The 27,088-nt window shown below is 37.6% G+C and overlaps 1 protein-coding gene across 1 annotated transcript in view; it reads left to right on the top strand.

Annotated features, from left to right (window-relative positions):
- ADAMTSL1 (ADAMTS like 1) overlaps positions 1-27,088 on the top strand; it is a 402,694-nt gene that overhangs the window by 220,948 nt on the left and 154,658 nt on the right. Inside the window, exon 3 of the mRNA XM_053932922.1 lies at positions 18,213-18,340. Coding sequence (XP_053788897.1) covers positions 18,213-18,340 — 128 coding nt within the window. The remainder of the gene's footprint in view (positions 1-18,212; positions 18,341-27,088) is intronic.

Raw genomic sequence — 27,088 nt, 5'->3', positions numbered from 1 at the left:
AGAATGAAATTTCAGCAAGACAAATAAATTAACTCCATACAAATGCATATATGCAGTATGATAAAATCCTGGACCTAAACAGTAGGATATGGAGATGGGCTCTAGAGCCCTTTCAGGTACTTGATGCCTTTAACACAATTTTTCAGTAAATTTACCCTTCTGTCTTTTTCTTTTTTTTTTTTTTTTTTTTTTTTCCTTTTTTTTTCCAGTTAGGAACAATTCAAATGGGCCTTTAGGTAGATCCAATACAGCTCTGTAGAAATTGGCAGATATTGGGCATGACTGCTCATTAAAGCTGTATGCAAGAATTTGAGAAGACCTTTCCCTTGGACTTGATTCATGTATTTCCATTCCCTGAATTTCACTTTGATTTCTAAGTTCAACTATGTGCAGAAAACTGAAAGCCAAACTGTTGGAAGAATGTGGGATTTTATTTATAGTGGTTTTTATTAAGAATATGTGGTTTCATGAAAAAATTACACGGTTTGCATGAGTTCATTGTGAAAACAAAATTCAAGCTGCATTTTAGACTCTGGTCTAAATTTTAAATGTGCAACAGAGTATAAGTCATGGTGAATTTCATGCATATTATAATGCTATTATGAATATCGTGCTGCTGTGCTAGTGATTGAACACATATCTTGAATAAAGAAAGCTCTTTAAAGTCACCTTTTTTATATGTCTGAACATTGCAGACTACATAATTTTGTGGCATTACTGTAAGACATTCAACTCACTACAAGTAAGTTGAAGTTCTGGAGCACTTCCATAAAAGAACAAACGAGCTGGTGAAAAGAATGGAGCACAAATCCTGTGAGGAGCAGCTGAGGGAGCTGGGGATGTTTAGCCTGGAGAAAAGGAGACTGAGAGGAGACCTTATCACTCTCTACAACTTTGAGTTAGTGGTCAGTTACTTCTTCCAAGAAACATGTGGTAGCAGAAGAAGAAACAACCTCAAGCTGAAACAGCAGATGTTTAGATGGAATATTGGGAACTGAGGTGGTTGTCAGGCTGTACAGGGAAGTGGTTGAGTTACCACTCCTGGAGGTTTTTAAAAGATGTGTAGATGTGGTGCTTAGGGGCATGGTTTATTGGTGGACTTAGCAGTGTTAAAGTAACATTTGGACTTGGTGATCTTAAAGGTTTTATCCAACCTAATGGTTCTATGATTCTATTGTATAATAAACTCCTGTCTGCCACCATCATTCTTCATGCAACATTCCCATCAGCTGTAATGGAGTTCTGTGATCAGAAAACTGGCAGAATACATTGAATATAAATATAATTCCAAAAATATTACTCCATCTTAGATGATACAGTTGTCTATTGAGCCTTCTGTACTCATAAGAAGAATATTTTATACTTTATTTTAAAAAAGCCACATTTTCCAAAGTTGAACAAGAAATACCCAAAAATAAGCATTCAGAAATGGGTTTATATAATGTTACTGCAACATCTCCAGTTTAAAGTCAGACTAAGAGAAAGAAAGAAAAAAAAAATTAACCACACAAATTAACCCAAACACATGGTTATGAAAACATCTTTGACAGTTGTTCCATCCATGGTAAGTAATATAATCATAATTGCAGCAGTTTTTTTCTTAAAAATAAAGCAGTAATGAATCATCTATTCAATATTACAAATCTTGCTGTTTATATTAAAAAGTTTTTCTTGAGAATTTCATTTACAGGAATTCCAGGAACTACTGTAAGTACTTCTCCAATAACATTAGTCTTGTAGAAAAGGAAAAGAGTAAGGTGGAAAACATACAAAAATAGCTAGGAGATGTATGGGCAAAATCTTTTTGTGCAGCTCTCGGTGTGAGTGTTGATACTGCTGATGAGGCAAAAAATATGAGGGCTTTACTTTGGGGGGGATAATGGTGTTATTTGTAAAAGGTATACTAGATTTTTAATAGATTTATATGTTGAGTTTCCTGAGTTTTAAAGGGCAATAGGAGAAGTCATAATTTCTCTGTTGATGTCATCCTATGGTTGATTCCTCGCTTCTGATTGTGCAAAATGGTCCATCTCTCTCCTTTCCTCCATGAAGAAGTCACTGAAGTTGCTGTAGAAATACATAAAGATGTACTAGAGGAATCTTGAAACTTCTTTCAAACTTTTTCTCATCCCTGCTATGTTCAGTCCAGCTACTGCATTTTCCATCATAGCGCCTTACTACTGAGCCTTTTCAGTCTTTCTGGCCCTGCTTCCTTGCCTGCCAATTCCAAAGGAACCCAACCAAATGACTGCTGGGCAGTGAAGGCTGGAATCTATTTCTCCCACTGTTCCTAATTACTTTCATTTCTTATTTTAAATTTCTTCTTCAGCCACATTTCCTAAAGCCCTTCTCCATCTAGTTATCTTTTCTATTTTGGCCTTCAGATGTCTTCAGTGTTTATATTTGTGTTCCTGTTATACAAAGCCAGACCCTTCTATCTGCCTATCTGACTTCTCAACATCTGTGACTCTTTTTCATTTTTCCACCCAGTTCCTTTTCTTTTACAAGTCTGTATCACTCTCCATCTGTTCATCCAGCTTTTCCTCCAGGCTGGTTTTAATTTCTACTGATGTGCAGTTCTCTTAAACAGTCTGTGGTCTACCTTTGCTCCTTTTTCCTTTCTGTCCCCAGTCTTGGCCCTTGGCAGAATTTCCTTTTCCTTTGCTAGCTTCTGACTTCAGTCCCTTTTAAGACTCATAGCTAGTATACTATTCTTCACCCCTAACACACATGAACCTTACTTTTCTCTATTGTCTGAGCTTGCTGACGTACCAGAATCACGACTTTACTGGGCTTTCTATATGTCCATCTGGACGTGATGTGCCTTGCAGCACCAAAATGTTGCATCTGCAAGGCATCCAGCTCAGCCCAATGTGGGAGAATGCCTACTGCTTTTAGAAAGTTCTTGAATCCAGTTTGCAATTTCTCCTTCAGAAATTAAAATAAACAGACAGTAAAAAAAAAAAAAAAAAAAGAAAAAGAAAAATGCTGGGGAATTCAGGCAATGCAGAAGCATAGGCAGGCAAACTAAATGAACTCTGAACAGACTGAGAACAGTTATTTGAAATCAGTTGAAAACATTTTTGCTTCACAATTTTAAAGCAGAGTCAGACCTCTTGATTGCTGAGCAAATGATGTAAGAGAGAGCTCTTTTCTGTAAAGAATACAAGGCTTTAGCAAACTCTGCATTCTCCCTGGAGGATGTAAGCATTTTCCTATTGGTGCTTTTTATGGCATACGTTATGTATTGACACAAATTAAGTTTCCCTCCTGTCTGGAACAATGCACGCTCAGGAGAGCTACTGACCTAGCAGTAAGCGTGAACAGCTCATGGCAAGTGGTGAAGCGGAGCTCCGGGAGCTGCAGGCAGAGCACTCCGTTCAGCTCTGCCATTCTGCCTCTCTCCTCCTACTACTCCTCCTCTCCCGCTCTCTTTTTCCTTCCCCGCCGTAGCTGCTACGCTTTCCCCAGACCTCTTGGCTTTGTTGTGCTGCACGTCTGAGTAGCAGGAGGGCGATTGGCTAAACGCCGGCTCAAGGAGCGCTTCCCCGCAGCTCACGCCAACCCACCCACCCACGCCTGGGTCAGGAAATGTGAGCGAGGCTGGTGGAGGCGGAGAAGCAGGGCTGAAGGCTTGCACCCGCGCTGGATGTGACAGCAGCCAGCCGAGCGCTTCGCAGCTTGCGCGTGTCTGACCGCAGGTCCGGCACCGACCCGACAATGGAGTGCTGCCTCTGGACAACCGCTGGCACCCTGCTTCTAGCTTCCCTCATCCTGGTAAATGCCACTTCTTTCCTGAAATATGTACCGCCTGTAGCTGATACCGTATCTGTGTGCATATATGCGGGTGGGTATGTTTTTAATATCTTAAGACCGCAGTTGGAGAGAGTTTGTTTTGAACAAGTCATGTAAGTTTTATCCTCTCTACAGCACTGCAGACTTGGAGCCTTGATAGTATGGGTTGCTGCAGGTAGAAGCAAGATGATGTTGGCATCTGCTTTTTAAACTTGGGGAGCAATGATTTATGAATGTTGATTTAACCGCTTGGGATTTAGAGAGGAGCTGTTTCTCTGCTCTTTAAATGAAACTATATTGCACTGTAATGTTGCTGGAATTTTCTTCCTCAAATAAAAAAAAAAAAGTTTTAGTTTTGCACATGCAGAGAAAACAGGTACAGCATGTGCTGAACTTCTTCCTGAAACCAGCTTAAATGAGCTCTCCTTATTTCCGTACCTCATTACAGAGTCAAGTTTATACCAACCTTTTAAAGATACAGTCTGTGATATCTGGTATACTTCAGGGCAGTAAACTTGATCATTGCTATATTATTTTCCTGCATGCTTCCCCTGATTATCCTGATAGGATGCTTACAGCTGAGAGATGTACCTATGCTGTTTGATTGACATTATATGTTCCATTTTGACTCATACTTACTTTTATGAGTGGTGTGTTGGCAATCAGAAAATCTGCAGAAAGGATATTAATATACATACATTTTTGATACCAGAGTCATCTTGGCATATTTATGTTGCCCTTTTCTTAGAATTTGATTTAATGTAGTAGTTCAAATAGCAAAACATCATTAAGAAATACATTAATTTTATAGCAGCTTCCATCCTATTTATCTGTGTCAACCAATCTATAGTAGTCATTGTAAATTAATCATAACACAATTTTTAGTAGCCACATGGAGAGCTAAACATTAGGATAACCCTGTTGAAAATGCTTCTTTTAAATGACTGTATTATTTAAAAAAAAAAAAAAAAAAGGAACAGCTTTTTTTGGATATACAGTCATTACTACTTGAGCACTAGAAATAAGAATGCTATCTGGACTGATCTAAAAGTCTTACTTTGTTTAAAAGTCTATTTTCCATTTATAATACTGAATTCACACAAAATGGCATAAAGTCAGCATAGTTTCTCTTTCATGAATGAAAATGAGATGTTTATTACCTGATGACTGTAATAAGTCAGTAGTGACTGAGACAATCCTGCAGGACTAATTTAAGGAAGATTAACAGGAGATATGACTCAACAAGAATGTGTAAAGACTGTGGGATTTGGCCCCATGTTAAGTTATAATATTTGTATGTGACTCTGCTGCTTGTGAATTAAGTTCTCAGTCCCTGATTCATGAAAATAAATAATGCATTCTGGTGCCAACTATTATGCATTATATTCCACATTATACTAGTTTTTATTTGTATGACTTACCCTTCCTCAAGAGATTTCCCCCCACCTCCCACCAAATCTCTTTGTACCTTAAGAATAGTGATGTAAAGCAAGGTTAACTTTCTTTTTTGAATCAGACCATTCTTTTGCTCCTTCCGTAGTTCAGAAATCTCTCACTTGCTTTCAGCAGGAGATTAGGTAAACATTCCAGTATTTGACTTACAGCTTGGCTAGAGATAGGAATAAGTTGTAGGATACCTTGGTATACCCATTCCTACTGTAGTTTATTGCAGCATGAGTTCACCAAAGGCATGGTAGAAAGCTCATAGATGTTTTTTGAGAGAAAAACAAGAAGTCATTAAATCAGGTTGTGACCTGACTGTTAGCATCCTAGATGTTAGCTTTTAGCCAAGCAGACAGAATGAGTTTGAAATCTCTGTCAATCAACATTTGGATTTACATATATCACCTTATATGTCTTGTAAAGACCCTGTATTTCGCACAATAACCATCACTAGTAGCTTCTTGTCATGTGGCACTTCAGTAACATCAGCAAAGTTCACAGCTGTGAGCACTAAGATTACTCAATTAATGCTTACAGGATTGGTCTTAGAATAATTTATCACACCTTCCTAAATTTTCAGTATGACACAGTAGAGCAAAGTAGCACCTAAATTCTTCTTTCAGTATCCTCGCCTCAGGAAGGAGGTTGCACAGCCCAGGCACATGTACAGCCTATATACTTGTGATGCTAAGGCAGTTGAGCCTTAGCAGCCTCACAGGCTGTGACAAGTCCACAGGCAGCGACAGCAATAATCCCTCCTTTTTCTCTCACTATCAGCTGCCTGAAGTGATGTAGTAGTGAGTGCAGCTCACTACTCCATTGGGGTTCTTAACCTTCTTCAGAAGAAATTGTATTCATTTTCAGTTGAGTGGTGCTTGAGTAACGTCACTGGGGATCCCTAGTGTATGTTGTTAACTGTCCTAAAACTTGCTCCATACTCAGAGAACCACTTTCTCTAGCATTTATGTGGACTAAGTATTTTCACGGCTACTCTTGAGAATCTGAGGCATAACACTAAGGTGCTTGTCTTGAAAAAGAAGTATGAAAAGGCAGTTTCTCTTTCCAGAGAAAGACCAGATATTTGTAGAATTTTGCTTATTGCTCCATGAACTTTTCATGTTAAGGAAATACTACTTTTAAGAGCAACAAAAGAAAGCAGGCATTTTGTTCCAGAGATTTTCCTTTCTGTTAGTTTAAAAATAAAAGACTAGCACAGGCAAATCACAGTTGTCTAACTCAAAGGAATGTGGCCAAACCAAAACCAACCATGAGCTCAGCTGAACTAGAAGTCAAATCACGTCACGTCAGAAGGACATTTAAACACATTTGCATTTGTTATTTGCATCTTTTCAGCAGCATTTTTTAGCTCTTTGTTGCTGTTGTGCTACCTATAGAAGTAGCACTAGGGACTGTAATAAAGTACATGTGTTTTTCTGCAGGATTTCTTTCTTTTGCTGTGCTAATTTGTACATGGAAAACAGTCAAATACAATAGTCCGTTCCCTCCAGACTCTTGGCATGACACTCCCCTATTATCTAACTGGGTCTGTCTTGGATGACCACAAGCGCAATTAGGCAGTGAAATGAATATGTTTCTTGTTTACATCTGAATGTATAAAGCTTGACGGTTTTTCCTTTCATGTGTAGATAGGTCTACCTACTGCTGTGTCAGTTCGTCTGTCTCTAAAATTGTAGGTATATTAAAGGGTTTTTTCCAGTATGAGGTCCAAAGAACACAAATGTATTTTCATGCAGGATCATGTATATGTACAGACTAGCATTTGCTCAGATTGGTTGGATGAGGATGAACTGAAATGCATAGTTCAGCTATACAAAGCTGAGATTTATTCATTTTACAAAGTGAAAATATCTCACCATTGTGGTTTGTGACCCATGCTGCCATACTTCAGATATGTCATGTCTATAAAACAAAACCATTTCTTATAGGAAGGACTAGATGCTACTTAGTATGTATGAGTATAATATCTTCCTATACAACTCTAGAATTCTGTATTGGGACATATTTTACTAACATCTTCCTTCAGATTCTTGAAGTATAAAACTTATTTCTTTTTCTACCAAGTGCAGAAGCTTGCATGAGCTAAACTAAGGTTGTGTGATGAAAATTTTTTTTGTTTTGGATTTCAGTGAAAAGAAGTCAGCACTTAATGTAGGCTGTTGAGCTAGTAGTCTACTTCACCAGTGTCTCTAAAGTTTAACATATTCTTTTAATGACTTTGCTAGATTCATAGGGCTGCAAAAGAATAATGAAAGAAGGTGTGGCATAGAACACTGTGGAATGTGGTGACCTGTAGTCATGGATCTGTGAGCTGGACAACCTTCAATGTTCAGAAGGTTAATGAGTCAATGTAAAGTCTCAGAAGGCCACATGACCAGACAAGTAATTCTTCAGAAGAGGAGTATCAATCTCTGCATGACTAAATTTTCACTGAAGCAAAGAAAACCTTAATCCCGTGTAACTGTGTCATTAAGTATCCAAATAAAACCTCATGGTTTCTGTTGTATTGTCAAATCTGCAGACAGCAGTCTTGGTTCTATTGCTTTTCTGTAGCTATTTTCTTAACCTTATAAGAAAACTCAGAATTGTATGGGAAAAAATTACATGGGGGAAAAAATGAGAAATTGCAGTCTGAGGAAGAAAAAAGAATGGTAAGATCATTCTTATGGAAACAATTAAAAAGCTGAAGGTATTGGTAGAAAAAAGGGAAAACATACCGACCACCAGGTGCTATAATAACATGATGGAGAGCAGGAAAAAGAAAAATAAATTATTTGTCTCAGCCCAAGCCAGGGACAGTTCTAAAGTAAGTCTTGTCATCAAGTGGACAATAACTAATCTAAAAATTGGCATGAAGTGTTTATTTCATCAAAATATTTTACTTAAGTTTGAACCAAAACTTCTTCCTAACTCTTGAAAAGGAATGGCTAATTTTTGCTGTGGGCTTTTCCAGCTTTTTGCATCACCTTATGGACAGCAGGCTTGTCTTAACAGGTGGCTGACCAGTTTTGCATACTCAAGGTGTTGCAACATGTTCTAAATCTTAGACATATGTTTAGGCAAAATGGGGGAAGTAAGCAAGGGATATACATTTCATGGAGTGAGATCTTCTCTTAGGTGTGTTAACCCTGTGTAGGTGTTGAAAACAGACCAATGAAAGTCAAAGCTTAGTAAGAGCTGACCACTTAGATGTCCTTCTGTCTCAGGGAATGTAAATAATTTCATCATAGTCTGAGATTTTCTATCATCCACCTTTTAAGTATCCTCTTTAGAATTTAATTCCATGTATGACAACCTTTTTTTTTTTTTTTTTTCTGTAATAACTGGACTTTTCCAAACTTCTTATAAAAGTAGCTGAAGTTTGTTCAAACTGGAAGCAGAGGGAAAGCAGTCTGTTTGTTTGTGAGATTTAATTTTTTACAAAGCCAGCATATGTAGGAGTCTTAGTAGTTTGCCAACTATGGATTTTTTGGTCACTGCTTATAGGGGCAGTCCTTCTAGCTGTGCAGAGAAATTAGTGGTATGTTCATTGATTCTACTGTACATTAATTTTCACATTGTTTCCACTTTAGTCTTCACTGCCTTTATGAAATCTCTTCCAAAGCTTCAACCTTTAAAATTTCTGCTTTTCAAGGACTTCTCATAGAGGAGGTTCAGCAGAGAGGGTGTCAGGTTAGAGGGAAGTGTTGTGTGATAATGCAAGACATCCTGAAATAAATTCCAAGAGTCCTCAAGAAATGAGACAGGAAATTGTATGCAATTTATAATAAATTCAAACTGTCGCATAAAATAAATATATTTGTTTTGTTTCCATATGAATTTACTGTGTAGATGTTGAATTTCCCTGTCCTGTTCCCTAAGTCCCTGTTTGAAGTTTGCTAGTATGTTGTTCACATTCTGTGCTGCATCAACAGAGCCAGATATGAAAGGAAATAAAGGAAGTAATAAGGTCTCCTACTGTTTTGATGCTGGCATCAGATGGGTGAATTATTTATTTATTTACTTACTTACTAGTTCATTGAAATCCTGTATTTCTTTCAGTCAGAATTGTTAAAAGCATGAGTTGCTCAGGGCAAACATAATGACCCTAAACAAGCCCAGGGCTGTCTTCTTTTATTGTAAATGTCTTTTGGATATGGCATTTTCATACTTCCTGTAACTTTTTAAAAGAGAGAGGGTTTTCAAGTTCCTGTAATATGTCCAATATGTCCCTTAAAGGTCCAGCCATGTTTTAAAAATGGAATATCTGAATTGGCTGAAGGGGAGAGAGAAATATTGTAACAGAAATACGTGAAACAAAAAACTTGAGTTGCCATGGCTTTAATTGTAAAATTCTGCCACTCCAAATTTTAGCAGTCTTGTAATTCTCCAAAGGGCTCATCCTCCCATCAGTGCTGGTAAGCACCAGGTCAAGAGGGAGCGTCTTATCACCTCTGTTTGACCACCTTGTAATAAGCTGAAGATATAGAGAGAAATGTGTATCCTTTCTGTGTAGCAAGCTGGTTCAAAATGTGGGTGTGTCATTTCTGGTTTTTTCTCCCTGTACAGCAAGGGAAAAAAATATTTTCATCATACGGGATTAGAGGGCAGCATGAGAAGAGTAGCAGCAGCTTATGTTCTGTCAGTGTTTAGCCACTTCCTTGTTAGCAGTTCAATGTAAATTCATGGGAAGAAAAAAAAAATTTAAAAAAAATCCCTTTTGGTTTTCATGCCTTCACCAAGGCTTAATGTTTCAAATCTTTATATGGTCCCTTGTCATTAAAATAAGCACATGTACATCTCCATGACGTAACTGAGGGAGATGGCAGACCATTAGAAGAACAGGAGGCTTCATTATTTTGTATAAAGGTCATAATTGCGGATGTTGTCTGAAATGTCACAAGTCTTTGGAAAGTTCTCTTCCTTTGTCTGAAATGCCTCCTGACCAGAGTGTCATCTGCCTGTTGTAACCTATGTCACCTTGCCTTAATACTGTGATCTGCTCCAGAGGCTGGGATGTCCTAGGTCTGAGTAAAAGCTATGCTGATCAAAATCTGAGCTGATGCAACATCTTCAAGCTCAGACTTTCAGAACCAGGGCTCCTAAACCCAGATAAAATGGTGTTTTGTGAGGGAACTCACTGGGGAATGTTGTGATCTCTACCAAAGGTTAGGTTAGGAGTGTGAATATATGAAGAATAAGGTCATTTTACTGAAAAGGAAAATGGCCAGTATAAATTTCTTCAATGTAAATGTCTTCTTCCTTGGAGACACAGTGGAGCTTGCAGTGTCAGGTGTATATTGGCCATTTTTTCTTAAAGCTGCTGAGCACAGCACAGCCAGCACATACTTTCATTTCTCACCACTTAGAAAACACTTGGCATGCAATAGGCCTCATCACAGGTTACAATTTTACTTTTCTCTCATTTTGCTGTGTGCCTTGTGTGCTTTTTCCCAGTTCTTGCTACATGTAAGACAAACCCAAAGTCCTAGACTACAAGATGCACTTTTGAACTCGTACTGTTGGGTGGGTTCTGAATTCTGGAAAGTGATATCACCTATCCTGCATCTGAAGCAGTCCTAGCCTTAAAAACCCTGAATCAATAAGGCAACAAGTCTGAGACTGAGCCAGCTTGGACTTGCTCTGTATTGGATCACCCATACCTGGTGTTTACACCAGCATGGTAGGATTTAAATACAACAAAATGTTGTAACTTCTGTCTGTGACAGCAAGAAAGAAAACTTTTGCATTCACATTGCTCTCCTTGTGTTTTTTTTCATATGGGTAAGAGGGGTGAGAGATAGGACTGATCTGAGGTTTATAAGGCAGTGTTATAAAATGTTACACAGAGTTCAGTGTGCACACGTTGAAGTGATATGGTGTCAGCTCCATCCTCTGCCAGCAACCCCCTTCCCCGCCCCTCCAGCTGGCTGCTGCCCTTCTATGAGAAGAAATGAGCTCACATTTGGCACATTTCTCCTGGGATACAGCTTCCAGTCCAGGTTTAGGAATGGCTGTTTAGCTCTTAATGTCCTGAGATGGCTGTTAATTGATTCCTCCCTGTGTTGTTGCACACTGGAAGCTGTGTCCTCCCATATACACAGCACAGCTATATGGTTTGCTTCAGGGCATTGGGAATCCCTTGTGACTATGAGGATAGCACTGGCAGTGTTCTTTTCTTTCTGAGATTAATTGATATGTGGAGATACTGATGTAGGAGGGTGCAACTGTGTACAGCACTGAGACTACAGACACAGTGTTTTCAGGAGCTCAGTGTGACACTTCATCCTATTACTTCTGCAATAGCCATCGAGGCATGGTTAGGAAGGGATGTAAGGTTATTGTCCTCTCAATAAATCTTTGCTTTCCTGTGCAAAAAGAAAACATACTATATTTATCATGTTCTGTCCCCTTAGTAAGGAGTCTGTCTTGCTGTTAAGAATAAGAGAAGACAAAAAGAAACACAGCACTGAAAATTACTATGATGGTAAAATTTTACTAATGTCCCTGAACTGAGCTAGCTGTATGTGTATCAGGTGTTTTCCTTTAGGGTAAAGAGAAATCCACCTATTATTCTTTCCCTTTGTTCACAGGAGCAGAATAAGCATTGGGAAACTGCAAGAGTATCTTGGTGAGATTTCCTCTTCAATATCATCAAGGTGTCTTCCCCTGTTTCTTTTAAGTGATGGATGATTTGGGGCAAGAAGAAAAAGTAAATTTAAAACTATCGAGAAAGATTTTCATTTTTTTTTTTTAATTCCTTTTTAAGAGACTGAAATAATAAATCCTGGGCCATTTATCTGCACTAGAAAAATCTGAGCATAATTACTCAAAGTTCAGAATACATGCTCACATGCCTGTGCTCCTGTGCCAGTGCCTCCCTTGGGGTTTGGAGACGCTCAGATCAAGGGTTTCCTGTGCCAGGGGTTTTCCGTAGGAAATACTCTCTTGATCCTTTCAGAAGCCATTTGCTTTGACTTGCAAGTAAAAAGGAGGCAAAAATTCCTAAGTTGATTTCCAAGATTGTAAAGCCTGGGGCAAGTGGGATCTGCTGTTCAGCTCACAGTTGCATTCCCAGTAGGAGGGAGCCACTAGCCTCTAGGGAACAGGGGAGAGAGTGTTCAAGGAATAGCCACTTTCACCTCAAGATGTCTGATGCTCTCTGCAGCTACTTTTCTTTCCAGGTTGTTTGCCAGGGAATACAGTGTTGTAGGAGTATTTTGAACAATTCCATAGGCATCCATATGGAACAGCACGCAGTTGTTTATGGCAGCAATGGCATTTGCAGTCACTCAGCATCTCAGGTGCAGTAAACAACTCAGGCAGATTGGGTAAAAGGGCATTTTCTCTTTTCATCTTTTAACTTCTGTGAGAGCAGAACTTCCATTACTTTGGTAAGCATGACAGGTAGGCAGGATTTTTTGGTTTGTGTGGTCCTTCTGGAGGCTGGCTGGGTGGCAGATGTGGTGGCAGAAGTCCTTTTTTTTGCTTTTACATGGGATACAGACAAGACAGTGGGAAGACAAGCTATTTACCATACCAGCTAAACAGTGTTCATCTGTCCTGACCCTAAATCTGACCTTTGGGAAAAGAAAATAGGTTGAAATCATTGGTTGCTAAGGCTGACTTGGGGACCTCTGGTTTTATGAAGTGTGTGAAATGGAAAGATACCTACTTGGAGCTGAAGAACTATTATCATGGAAAATCCTAGAGCTTCCAGGGAATCATGCTCCTCAGAAGGATGAGGCTTACTTTTGTAAGCCCCTTTTTTCAGTATGGTACAGTTATTCTGGAAGAGTGACGCACTTTGGTCGTACAGTACCATTTAAAATGATGTGCAAATGTTTGCCTAGATAAATTAAGCATTTTCTTTTTGTGCGTTGCAAACCTGATATGTCAGAATATTTTACGTATGAAATTTTCAAGATATTCACTTTGAAAAATTGCAACAGTTAGTCATAAATATCTTCATGTTAACATTTTTTCTGATGGTAATTACCAATATCAATTCAACTGGCTATGAATTTGTTCTGCCTTGCCTTTTTTCAAAAGCCAGAAATTTCCAAACAGTCTCCCACATGGCCTTTAATCCAGCTGTTAACTTGGATGGAATGCAATAAAGATACATAACATTGCACAAATGAAATCTTATAAACCATACATTTACATTGATTGAAGTTTTGAAATACATGGTTTTTATAAAGAGTTGAGGTCACTGGCCTTGTCCCCTGCTGTTACACACCTAGGGAAGTGCTGGTAGCAGTTTCTTCCTGGTTCGCTGCAGACAGCATTTCAGTACTGTGTGAAGTATATATTTAGTCTCAGAGACAAACTAACATCAAAGGATGCTCAAGGATTACTCAAAGAAGAATGTGTGGCTTGGCAAGTATTCATACAGGGATGCATTTAAACTTATCTGAAAAAAATCTGGGCAGAAAGACCATTACAGGAGAAAAAAATACTAGTTTTCTGTCCCTAACATAATTTTTACAGTAGCTAAAGGCAAGTTTAGGCAGTGGCCTCAGAGGAGCCTTGCATATTGTCACTGACACTTCATCATACCCTGAAACAGTGGGGATATGATAAGAACCAGATGATATAAATTTATTAAGCAAACCAGTGGTTCAAATTATCTGGGAAATAACTGGTCTAAATTCTGTATCAGTGCTGTAGTCCAACAAGAGTTTAACTGTGTTTTTCACTATCTGTATTACTGTTTAATGTAGGAAACACACTGGGTGCTTGAAAAAGGGACTTCAGCAGCATTTTACTGAAAAAGGAGGAAAACTGGATGCCTCAGAACCAGAGGAGAAATAAAACCATGTGATCTGTGTTTATACACACACTCTTCTGTGTGGCACTGACAAATAGCTAGATTCTGTAGGGACAGCAGTGTTCCAAACAAAATTATAAATTCAATTCCAACATGGGACTAAGATTTATTTTCTTAAGGTTGAACTTCTTTTAAAGACTTCAGGACATGAACAGAGGTCTTGCTGCTCTTCATTTTTCTCCCTCTATGCACCCACACACATGTGCACACTTATGCTTTTAAAAGAAACCTGTTTCCTATCCGGCATGCAGCTCCTAGATGTCCAGGTAGCTGTTGTGATTTAAGAATGTGTGACACTTGTATTCCAGATAGTCTAAATTATTTCTGTGTACTGTAAGCAGAAAGGGTAGGAAGCACCACTGAATATAACATGAATGCCTGACAACTCTTTAGTAAATTCAGAAATTGCTATTAAACACTGAAGCTGGATTTTTGAAGAATCAGGTTGGATATCTATCTCTATTAGTCTTATCTTTGTTTGTATTATGAAAATTCCTTTGTTTGACTTGTAGTTTAAAGCCTTTTTTTTTTTTTTTTTTTTTTTTTTACTTCTGTAAGCATCTTCACCCGAGTACCCTATCTACGGACAGTGATTTCAGTTTTTACACATTATCCTTTTTGCTTTCTGGTCCAATAACACAAACTGTTCCTCATATTTCTCATTAGACAACTCTTTGGGAGTCCTCCTGCAATTCCCACAGGAGCTGAGCTATGGGGTGGTAGATGCAGGATCACCATCAGATTAAGATGTGTATATTAATATAGTAAGGGATTAAGGAAGGTTTGTTTTTGAATAGTACTAACAGATGTATTTGTTTATACAGGTCATCAATAAGCAAATTGCTTAAGGGTGGCATTTCTGACTTGATACTTTTGATGTCAGGGCATCCTGAGTTTTGTCTGGACAAAGAAATGGAATTTTTCTGGGAAGCTCAGGCTGACATCCACCTAGAAGAGATAAGGAAAGTCTTCTGGTACCAGCAACAGGGCATAATGAGCCTTGATGACTGCATTTTGCTTCTTTGATATACACTGCCATTTTGAGAATCACCAATCTGGAGTACCTCTGGCAGAGTAAAAGATGGATGGATGGAACTGTTCTGTGGTGGAACTGTTACTTAAAGAAAGATTTAAGTGGTGCCAGCTTTACTCTTTTCAGCTTTAAGGGCATATACTCCCCTCTACTTTATTTTTTTTCCATTTTTTTTCCTTCTCTTTACTATCTATGACAGGAACTTCAGGGCTTTAAAGAAGAATTATAGGAGTTCTTGCACTGCAGAACTCTTGATCGCTACTTTAAAGTAAGATCTTTAGTTCATTTTGACAAAAGTGGGTAGGAATTATTAACTACTTGTATAAACTACTTTTAAAAAAATCTATGCTAGACAATGAATTCTTAGCTAGTAATTGTGTATATATCCTTTGAAGCTGGAATAAATCTGTAATGGACAGTTGTCTTCTGATTTCAAATTACTGTTTGGGTATTGCTAGAATTTCAAGCTCAGTCTTAAGAATGTAGCTCACAGGAAGGAAAACACTCTACTTTCTTTAACATTAAACATGGATGGATGGCGTTGAGATGAATTATGTTTACTCCACTTGTTAAAAGAAAACTTGGATCCTGTTCCAGGTTGAGATCACATGTTTTCTGGGAATATATAGGTCTTAAAGCAAATTTTGGAATGCAAGTAATAGGCTCACAGATCTCCTCTGGGTGGGATCACAATTTAGATCAGAAAAACTTGGACCCATAGAATGACTAACTGTGCTGATGCCTATCATATGTGGTGGGGTAAGAGTAATTGGTTCACGTGAGTTTACCTTGCAACCCTCTTAAATTATGTCTTTGGGCTTTCAACCAGGGGTGAATGATCGGGTCATGCATCCATCTGCAGCTTGAAAGTATTTGCTTTCCTATAAACTGGAAGCACAAACATGCATTTTAATTTTAAGATAATAAAATTGCAAATATTTATTTTCATTTTATAAAAATTACTCTTCAAAAAGCGGTGGGGTGAAATAAGCTAACTAAGTTGTCATCTCTTCTCCTATCTCCAATGTAAATCTAGAGACTGAGTCACATGTAGTCATAATCAGAATCTGATCACTTATGAAACTTTAATTTTTACATTTACCCTTGCAACTGCTGTGGGATTTTTTAGCTTTTTTATCTTAATAAAGGTAAGATAAAATGAGTGTGTCAAATTATTGTTACACACTCATTAGACAGGCCCCATATTATCTCTCACAGACTGAATTAATTTTCTTTCTTACTCATGAATAAAATTATTCAAGGCTGGTATATTTCACCATACTTCATTACTACTACTCAGCTTCACTGAAGGTGAAATTATTTCAGTGTTGAGTTATCTCTGTGTCTCAAATAATCCCTAATGTTGCCAACAAACAGGAGGTCCTGGTTGATGGTACAGCATCGCTAGCTGAGCAAGGGAGGGGATTGCTCTGCTCTGCTCTGCTCCTCTGGTCTCACCTTGAGTGCTGGGGTCAGTTTTTGGGTGCCACAATATAAGAAAGACATGAAGCTATTGGAGAGTTCCAAAAGAGTACAACAAGACGGTGAAGGGCCTTGAAGAGAAGCCATGTGAGGAGCAGCTGAGGTCACTTGGTTTGTTCAGCCTGGAGAACAGGAGACTGAGGGGAGACCTCATTGCACTCTACAACTTCTTCATGAAGGGAAGAGAAGGGGCAAGCACTGATTTTTTCTCTGTGGTGACAGTGACAGCACCTGAGGAAATGGCCTGAAGCTGTGTCAGCAGGAGGTTTGGGCTGGATATCAGGGAGAGGTTTTCACAGAGAGGATATTTGAACACTCTAACAGGCTTCCTAGGGAAGTGGTCACAGCACCAGCCTGCCAGAGTTCAATAAGTGTTTGGACAATGCTCTCAGGCACATGGCATGACTCTTGGGGTGTCCAGTCCAGGGCCAAGAGTTGGACTTGATGATTCTAATGGGTGTTTTCCAACTCAGTATCTTCTGTGATGCTATGAAAGCTAAAGCTGACTGCTGTAACATGGGCCAGCAGTGATGCTTGTCAATGTTTCTCTGTTTAAGGTGTACCTTTAAAGCCTCTGTCATATCGTTGTTTTTCTCTCATTAATTTCAAGTGCAGTTAAAATTGCTATTCACCAGGTGCTGGCCCACAGCAGAAGTAAAGTTTTGAATGAGAACACTGCCTATCTCTATCAGACACAGGCATTTTTGGTGCAACTTTGCTAGATTAGTCAGTTTTTCCAGCAAAACCACAGTGCTCACTAGGGACAATATCTATCTATTATGGTTAAGTCATTTGTGTCCTTACGAAACTATGTTTCTGCAGTGCACTTGTATGAGTGAAAATGAAATTCTGAATACAGGTATGACTGGTTTATTTGGGACAGGTACTACTATATGTTTATGACTTAATCCTCAAAGAGCCGAAGCATCCTTCAGTGCTGCTTCTCTGTGAAGTTGTTTGAGCAGAGCCACTGGCATTAACAATAGCACGGTCTAGGTCTAGACCTGATGTTGGTAACTTCTGCTCTTCAGGGAATGTGCATTTTCTTCTTTAAGCTAGCAAACAGTAGGGATGAAACAGTTAGGGAAACTTTGTCCAGCAAGTTTCATAGACCTTTAGACAGAGAAGCAATGATAGTTCAAATTCCTTATGGTAAGTGCATGAAAGTGATTTTATCGAATGCCTTTTAGCACATTGATTCACTATTTTGTGTTTCAATTTTTCCTTAGGAGCATTTTGGAAGGTTCCTTTCAATATGCCTTTTCATAGCTTCTAACACAGCAACAAAAATTCAGAGCACAATGTCTGGCGTCTATAATACTCCATTTCTTAATCAGAAAAGATCCTTTATCTCACTGTTGTTCAAAGAGCTGTCTTAGAACAGTCTTCACTAGCCTCAAACTGAGATGAAGTAGTATATTCAAAAGATGAAAGTGAATTCATACACCATTCACTACTAAGGAACTGGATGTCAACCAATAGGCATGCCAGAGAGGAACAGATTTATTCAATTTATTCAGTACTTTTAATAACCAAGATAGTGTCCAGAAAGAATAAGGGTTAAGCTAGCAGCAGTGGTTTTGATTCTTAAATGTTTTTTCCTGATTTTTTTTTCCTTTTCCCTCTCAGAGCTCCAGAATAGCTCGCTCAGAGGAAGACCGAGACTCACTGTGGGATGCCTGGGGCTCTTGGAGTGAATGCTCACGGACCTGTGGAGGAGGGGCTTCATATTCACTGAGACGCTGCCTGAGCAGCAAGTAAGTAGCTGAATGTTTTTTACTTTATTAATGGAAAAATTCAACCTACTTATATGTGTCAGACCATAAGAAGTAACCAGTGGAAGTGTTCACCTACATTGAAATTTCCACCTTGTTGTCAAAAAATTATAGTAATGTTTGTTTGTTTGTTTGTTTGTTTAATTTGGGCAAGCAGCCAACGTGCTTGATAAGGCAACACCCTTTAAAATATAGGAAGAACCCGTGGAGATGAAAAAGTGGTCTGGACAGCTTAAAAGGCTGACAGCTCCTGAAGCTGAACTTCCCTCCACTTTCACCATTTAAGCAGTAAGAGTTGTCATGCACTCGTACTAGAATACCAATAATTCACTACATTTAGTACCCCATAGTGTCAGCCACCCTGACTATAAAAGCAACCATTAATCAAATGAGGCATCCTGAGCTATATAAGAAAGAATAACAATTCTACAAAGGATATCTTGCAAATTAAATTTCAGGTAGGAAGTATTCAATACCAGCAAGGCCTCTCCCAACAAACAAAAATAAAATGGTCTGGTAAAAAGGTGAATTCTGGGCACCCAGTCAGGCACCTGAGATTTTATTCCTATCCAGTTACTAGCTTGCAATGGAAAAAGAACAACTCATTTGACATCTTTTACTCTCTGTACTTTATGTAAGTTTTACCTGCAAAATATTTCTAGCAAATATTATTTCTATCTACTTTAGGAAAAAATTTACCTGCAGGAAACACAGTATATGTGATATATATTAAGAGATTTCTGATAAAGAATATGAAGGGAAAGTCCAGACCCAACCTTTATGGCTTATTGCCATCTCTGATACCTTATATATTGTAGGATAAAAAAAATCTAATGCAATTTTCCATACTGCATACTTTCTTTCATATTTTTATTCATGTGCTTATAAAACTGATGTTAATATAACAAACAGCGGCCATACAGTCCAAATAATTTCCTCTGTCTGACATTTTAATATATGATGTTGTTTAGTGAAGACCGGAAGCAGCATAATGCATTGAACCATAACACCAGAATAGGATATTGTTTATTTTAGCTTTATCTGTGAAGTCTCTTAGTAACCCCATTTATTGAGTTGACTGTGTGCAGAAATCTGCTCGAAGAAAAGATAGGCAAGGGCATCTGTTGAAATAAGTGGAAAACCCATGGATTAAAAAAAAAAAAAAAAAAAATTTAAACGTGGGACCAGATTCTAGTACCTTGTTAGTTTCATGGCCAGTTGTGATTCTGCATTCACCTCAAAATCTGAAATTTCAGAGACGGGAACTTAATTTTAATCACAGTATATAGTTTTCCATACTTAAATAAATAACCTTCAATATGTTATTTTTATGTAAATATGAACCCAGACATACCAGAAGATCTGGGGAATCTGACCAATAGGTGCTTTCTCTCCTCCCTCATGAGAACTGTCTCTGTAGGTTCTAGAGGGCAAATCTTGGAGTTCCAAATAGTAGTAGTAGTTATCACAGTATGTGACAATGTGAGTATAAACATTTCTTCTGGACTCCCTTTGATTCTTGTGCTGTTCAGGACGATCTGAAACTTAACAGGTGGAACAGGGAATAACCTCATAAATCGCATGAAATGAGGTTTCATACACTACGTTACTAATGTCTCTTCAGGACACAAGCAATGCTTCCTGCCTTAAGAAACCAACCGCAAACGATGACCCATTCAGACATGTAAACCTACAATTTCTGGAATAGGAAGCAGGGAGTTAATTAGGTGTGTGGCTTTTGGTAGCCAGTAGCAATAAATCATAAATAGTAACATTTGTTCTGGAATTAGCACTCTATCAAATGTGTGATAGTTTTTCATTTTTTCCTGGTCTATGTGCAATTGTTAATTAAGTAAAGGGTTTAAATTATTAATTTTTCTGCTAAGCAAGCATTTTAAGCTTCTAAGTCAGAGAGGGAGCGGGGTAAAGAAACTCATTGAAGGTTTCCAAATAAGCCTGTTCATATGAGTACTTCAAAGCTGTCAAGGCTTGACCAAAATGTTCATCTCTGAGCAACAATTTCTTGGTCAGTACAGTTTATCTCATGTATTTGTTGTGTGTAATTTCGCTGCAGCTTGAAGGAATATATTGGATTCTTCTGGCAAATGAAAACTGGTAACGCATTTAGAACAAATTGGAACAAATTAATCCTAAATATTTCTCATCCTGGGAGGAATGCTTATAATGCCTTGTATCTTCTAGTTCTGTATGAGATGACTTTCAGAGCATCACATTAATAGAGAGAGCCTAGTGCATCTGCTTTGAAAAAATGCAAAGACTAATTGCCCATTCCTAAACACCATTAATATATATAGCTAAATAAAGGAAACCAGCTTTCTTTCCAGCTTTTATTTGCCAAAGTTATGTTCGCGTTTGTGTTGTTTGTTCTGGCAATATGTTTTTTGTTAGTCCTTCACAGCTGTGATGAAAGAATGGAAAGTGTTAGTGAAAAATTCTGTATTTCTGTGTTTTAAATAGCAAAAAATTCAGGGTAGTGGCTGTTTAGCAGTGCACTTTATTAGAACAACTGGTTCTGATTATGGTAAGGAAATTATGATAGTGATATAAATACACATGCCAGTCACACAAGCAGACAGGGATTGTCAGCCCAAGTCAGTTTTATGTCCTCATGCTGACAGCAAGCCCTGGGTCACTCCAAGGGCAGAATAAACCCCAGGAAAATAAAGTTTTATTAATTAGAGTACCTAAACTCAAAGGATTACACTTTTCATGCTCTTTATTCACATTAACTCTTTATAACTTCCGATACTGTTGTTATTTACACAAAAGGACAGACCCCCTTTGAATGTTACTGGGTTTTGCCTCAGCTCACTTGAAGGTAAACCTCCTAGACTAATTATATATTAGGTGGAGGGGTAAGTATTTTTATAATTTTAGAATGTTTTACCCTTCTGTTTTCCTATCTTCTTTTTTTTTAAATGACCTGCCATGCAGCACTACTCATGAAAACCTGTACAGAGGAGAACCATAGACTACTCCTATATTTCTTGAGGGCCAAACTACCAACACTTGAGCTTCTATAGGGAACCAAGTTCTATTTGCTATTGGCTGCTTTAGATGCAGAGATTATGGAAATACAAGTAGAGAGGCACTGCATTATGGGCTTTGCCCTCTTGGTTAGAATCCAACACTTATTTGTTGCAGCAAATAAGAGTTGATTGTGCAGCACTGCTGGCATTCGTCATCTAGCATAGAGATTGATAATAACTCAAATAACTTCCATCCAGGTGGAATCAATATGTGTCCATATTGATTGAAACAAACTCAAACGGAGTAGATAGATAGATATCTGAAATAGATAGATAGATAGATAGATAGATAGATAGATAGATAGATAGATGATAGATAGATAGTAGATAGACAGGTAGATATCTGAAACAGTAGATAAATTAGATATCTGAAATTCATGTACCTGAATTTCCTTTACCAGGATAATTTTTCAAATTGTAAAAGAAATTATAAATTCTCTTATTCATTTGTTCACCCATCCTGATCTAAAAATATTCTGTGTTTTCTGGAATTGTACTTTACATATTGATGAGTACTACAGTCATAGCAATACTATTTTGCTCTTTCTAGGCTTGGCAAGAAGATAATTGTGATTCTTTTTCCCATCATCTTCCAAATTCACCATCACTTTCTTTTAAAGTTAGACTTCGTGTAGCAGAAGATAAGCATGTCATAGATATTTTCAGACATTTTTTGCTCATAGTAGATATATAGTCTATTCTTTAAACTGTATAGAAACCCTTCATGTTTATGAAAAAACATGAAGCAGAAAATAGTTTGAGCGTACAGCAGAGTGCTGAGATAGTTATGGAGTCCCAAGGTTACTGAATCTGAGCTAAAGGACCAAAATTTGAGATCATCACCCTTGCCTCTGGGAAATAATATGTAAACTTCTGAATAGAGTGGAGGTTTTCCACCATTACATGAGGGGTTTAGGTTTAGTAGCAGAAGAAAGTCAGCATTAACATTTTCCTGACAAATTTCCCTCAGTATAAAAGTGTCCAAGATTTAAAAAAAGAAAAAAAACAAAACGGAAAAAAAAAATCAATAGGACAAAACAAACAAACAAAGAAAAGCATATTTTTTTTTAAAAGATGGAATAAATGTGAGAGAGTTAATCCCAGCATTGTTCATATCCTTCATACTGTCTGTGTCACTTATTGGAACATATTTTTCTCCCCTTTTGAAATACCTCCCTTTCCCTCTTCACCTAAAGACTGCCTTTTGGTAATGCAAGGGAACCACAAATATGAAATAGCCTTTCTGCTTGCTCAGCCTGCTACATAAGATTAAGTGATTCACTTGTTCGGTTGTTCAGCACATTGCTGTTGCATTCTGCAGAGTGAAAACAATAAATCTGCGTAAATGACTCTCAGCTTTATTGTTGTTTGACTTGGTTCATAAAATAGCAACCAAGAGACACTTTTGAAGGTTAGATTTAGTAAACTAGTGAAATTAGCTAAAATTAGGTCAATTTTATGATGTGTGCATTTTTCATAAGACAGAAAGGGCCTAAAATAAATTAGATTTTTTTTCATTAAGGAGTAATATTTTCTAATTTTGATCACACATATTGTTGATTTACAAATCAAACATCAAATTGTTTCTGTTTGTCAGACAGTGATGGAATATATGCATGTTATTCATCTTAGTCCACAGTTAAATAAGAGAATAAGAAACTATTAATAACATTTCTTACTGGTATTGTAAACAAGATACATCAAATACTGCATATTAGAAAAAATACTGGTTTAAGTTTCATTTGTACACAACTTTGATACCAAAATATTGGCTACTATTGCTGCTTCACAACTGAATTTAGAATGTAGTTCCAGCAAGTGGCTGTGACCCTTATTTTCAGGCTGCATTCACAGTCATCTGTCTCAGGGCCTTTGATTCCCAGAGATTTGGAAATTTTTCACATCTAACACTGATAAAAGGTCCTTTAGACTTTCTATGTGAAAATTACAGTGGTGCAGTTATGTAGGTTGAAGTTTGCTTCTTTAACAGATAGAAGCTAACATATATTACTGTAATTATTGTGTAATGATATAAATGCAGCCTGCTCTATCCTGGCTCTACTAAATAAGCCAGATTAGGCTTTTAAACATTTATGAAATGTTCCTATATTGGCCAAAATTATCAGTTTAAATACTTGAGAATAAGCCATTTTCTAGTTTAAGGTCTGTGGAATAAAGAGTAAAATATTTGTGCACAAAAGCTATCAAAGTTTTTTAATACATCCCCAAAAATAAATGGCATTCTGTTGAAGCGTACCACATCACTCATGAAAAGTACAGTCAATGTCATGAAATTCTTAGGTGACCTGGACTATGAAATTATTTAGGAGGATGTTTCTTATTACCTTGTATAAAACTGTATCTGTATGCTAATGTAGTATATTGCTTCCTTCAAGGACCCTCAGGATACATGAATTGCTGGGGTTTTTCTGCTTTTGTTGATACTTCTAGATAGTTTACTCTGTAAAGGACATCCTCCATGATATAGTATATGATTCCAAATAGCTGGAAGGAAATTTAGTTTCTTTAGTTTGTAAGTGCTTCTAGTTAAGTCTGTGCAACCTAGCAGCATTTTAAAAGGAATTTATTCTATTTACTCTGCCATTAGTGAAATCTCTAACTATGAGAATTTTTAAACCATTTTCTGGTTTCATTTGATGAAGAAATTATTCCAAATTTTTTGAGAGAGATTGCTGTTTTAACTCTCTCTAATGGCAGAAGCAGCAAGCAACCTGAGTCAACATGTCAATGCTATAAGAAGCTGCAAATTTCGCACAATGTAAATCAGCATTGTAATCTGTGGAGTAACTGCTGATGGTCTTCAGAAAACTAGTTAGACACACTGTGCTGGCTGTCCTAATTTCTGGCTTCAGTGCCTCTGATACTGAAGTATCTAAAATTGTAGAAAATGCTTTCCTAGTGTAGTTTTCCTATGGAATCCCTTGCTAGACCTGACACAGAGATGTTTTGTATTGGTGTTTCGGGTGAAAAACTGGTGTGTAGTAGAATGAACAGTACTCAGCATTGTAGTTACAGGTGTGTGATGGATATGGGCTCCATAAATGCATCTCTCTGTTGAGAAGTGGCCTACGAAAGAAAAATGTCTGTGAAGCCCTCACTCAGGTGATACATTGTTCATATGTTCATATGTTCAGGTTCACTAGAAGAGCTCTCAGCTATTCTTAAGTCTTTCAATAAATCTGTTCCTGAACTTAAATAAAAAAGAATTAAATCAGTCAGACCTTTGCATGATGTAGAGTTTTTGTAAGCCTTAATTCCAGTAAGGAACTTAAGATGTGATTTTCTGAAGACCAAAGCACTAGATTGTACACAAGAAATTTCAGTGGAGGTGGGCAAACACACATGATTTAGATGTTGGTGCAAACTTCCTCAGAGAAAGGAAAGCTTGCAATCCTGTTCAGTACATTTGTTTTATAAAGACCAGCTGCAAAATGTGGATCCTGCTCCAATTTCTAGAATGTTCAGATTTGGGATGTTAGTACTTTTGGGCCTGTATTATGTTCTATATGGTATATTTGTGATATAGCACAACAGGTGAGGTTTTATATTGTGGCTCTTTCCACTTGGTTGTGAAGAGACTTCTATCCTTGTTTTGCTGAAAGGCTTTTTTTTTTAATTTTTGCTTTTCTGCCTTTCTTGCATAGTGAAAAACATTCACAACTGTAATTGCTTTCTGTATAACTGCAATACATGTTATATGTGCAAATCTAAAGTTAAAGACACTTCTTAAAATATTCTTAAGAAAATAAAAAACACTGTGGTGATGAAAACATATGTGACACTAACTACTGAAAATAAACAGTATCCTGAAAGCACCCTGACATGTTTTTTTTTTATATTTTCCTTTTTTTTTTTTTCTTAAATTGGATCTTTGTTATTTTAAGTGGACTAGCCACTCATATTTTTGTGAGTTTAGGGCATGTTATTTAAAGCCAGCTGTTACTTAGAAAAGAACAATCAGTGACTTGGAATGAGACAAAATAAAACTTGAAAATAAAAATTTATCAGAAGGATACCATGCAAACTCTAATAAAAATATGTCTACTAGTCAGTGAGGTGGCTGGCCTTGTTTTATAAGGAAATTTAATTAAACACGACTTTCCCCTTGTGAACCTATCTGTACCATTCACATTGCTGATCTTTCTTCATAGGAGAGGTGTTTCATCCCACTAATTACTTTTGTGACCTGAATCTGCTTACACAGCTCAAGTTCTGTCTGTTGCTGGGGACACAGACCCGAACACAACACTCCAGATGGGGTTTCATGAGAGCACAGTAAAGAGAGAGAATCATCTCCCTTGACCTGGTGGCCGCACTTCCCATTATGCAGCCCAGGATAAAATTGGCTTTCTGGACTGCAAGTATGCATTGTCAGCTGATATTTAATTTTTAATCCACCAGTATCCCTAAGCCCTTCTCTGCTCTTGGCCAATTCATCACTCAGTCTGTTCTTATATTGGAGATTGCTGCCATGCAGGATCTTGTGCTTGGCCTTGTGAGGCCTTGTGAGCCTCATGAGGTGCACATGGGGCCGCTGATGCTAAGTATAATAACAGCAGTTACATCAGAATTATTGATTGCCTAATACCAAGATTGTGGAAAATGTTATTGATGAAAAAAGTTAGCCTTTTATGAAAAGTCTGCCTATTTATGAAAAAAGCGGCCCCAGATCAGTACACATGTTTTTATTTGCCTTGCTGGTTTTCTGTGTGTAGTGACTGCAGTTAGTTTCCTGGTTAAATTTTTTGATTGCAGAAGTAAGAATATTTATATGGTCTGTAACTAAACCTGCCAGGGAAATTTGGCTTGTGCATCCATGCCCACTTTTCTTGTCTTAAAGTTAACTATTTATGTAACTCTTCTGGTATTTCACATTTCAACGTGCAGGAACTTGTAGGAGACAGTTTTCTAAACATAGAGAATTAAAGATTTCTATAGATGCACAGCAAAACATACAAGTGCATCTCAACAACCCATGGTGGCAGGCAAAGTGCTTGTGTGATGCCTTTAGAGGCTACCTAGAACAGAGGCTAGACAGTGTCAAAGGAATAAAGTTGGTATTTATTGAAAAGTCCTTTAAAGACTACACCTTGGGCAGTACGAGAGCCCAGCCATGACTACACCCAAGATGGACTCAAGATGGACTCCTGGTCACGAGTTTTCACAATTTAAAAAGTTTTGGTCCATTTACATAATAGGGTTAATTGTCCAATTACAGCTTCAGGTTATGAAGTCCCATCCTCCCAGACTGCTCTCCTCACTTCTCTGTTGTTTATACATTTTGGGCCTGAGGCTGTAACGGTGTCCTTGGTTCTCAGGCTGGAAAAAGATTGTTTTGTCTAATGTTTTGTCTAACTAAACTGTGAGGAGAACTTGCTAACACGTTATATGAAGTTCAGAGCTATATGCTAATGCAGTACAGAATCTGGAAAATATGAAAGCTAAAACTTAAGGCATCATGTGAACAAAAGGATATGGAAAAATCTTTTAAATTCTTTGAAAATTATTGTCAATTGAGTGATTTAGACATGGGTTTAGCAGACCCAACCAAATAGTTTCAAAAAGTAAACTCCTTAAAGTCAATACAGTCCTGATGCGTCTTTCTTGCTCATAACAATTTGGTGTTCAAGGCCCTCCTTCTCAATTCCTTTACAGGAAA

The sequence above is a fragment of the Vidua chalybeata genome, chromosome Z (genome assembly GCF_026979565.1).
Source record: "Vidua chalybeata isolate OUT-0048 chromosome Z, bVidCha1 merged haplotype, whole genome shotgun sequence".
NCBI classification, from domain to species: Eukaryota; Metazoa; Chordata; class Aves; order Passeriformes; family Viduidae; genus Vidua; species Vidua chalybeata.
The sequence above is the reverse complement of the archived record's forward strand: the minus strand, read 5'-3'. Positions and strand labels throughout refer to the sequence as shown.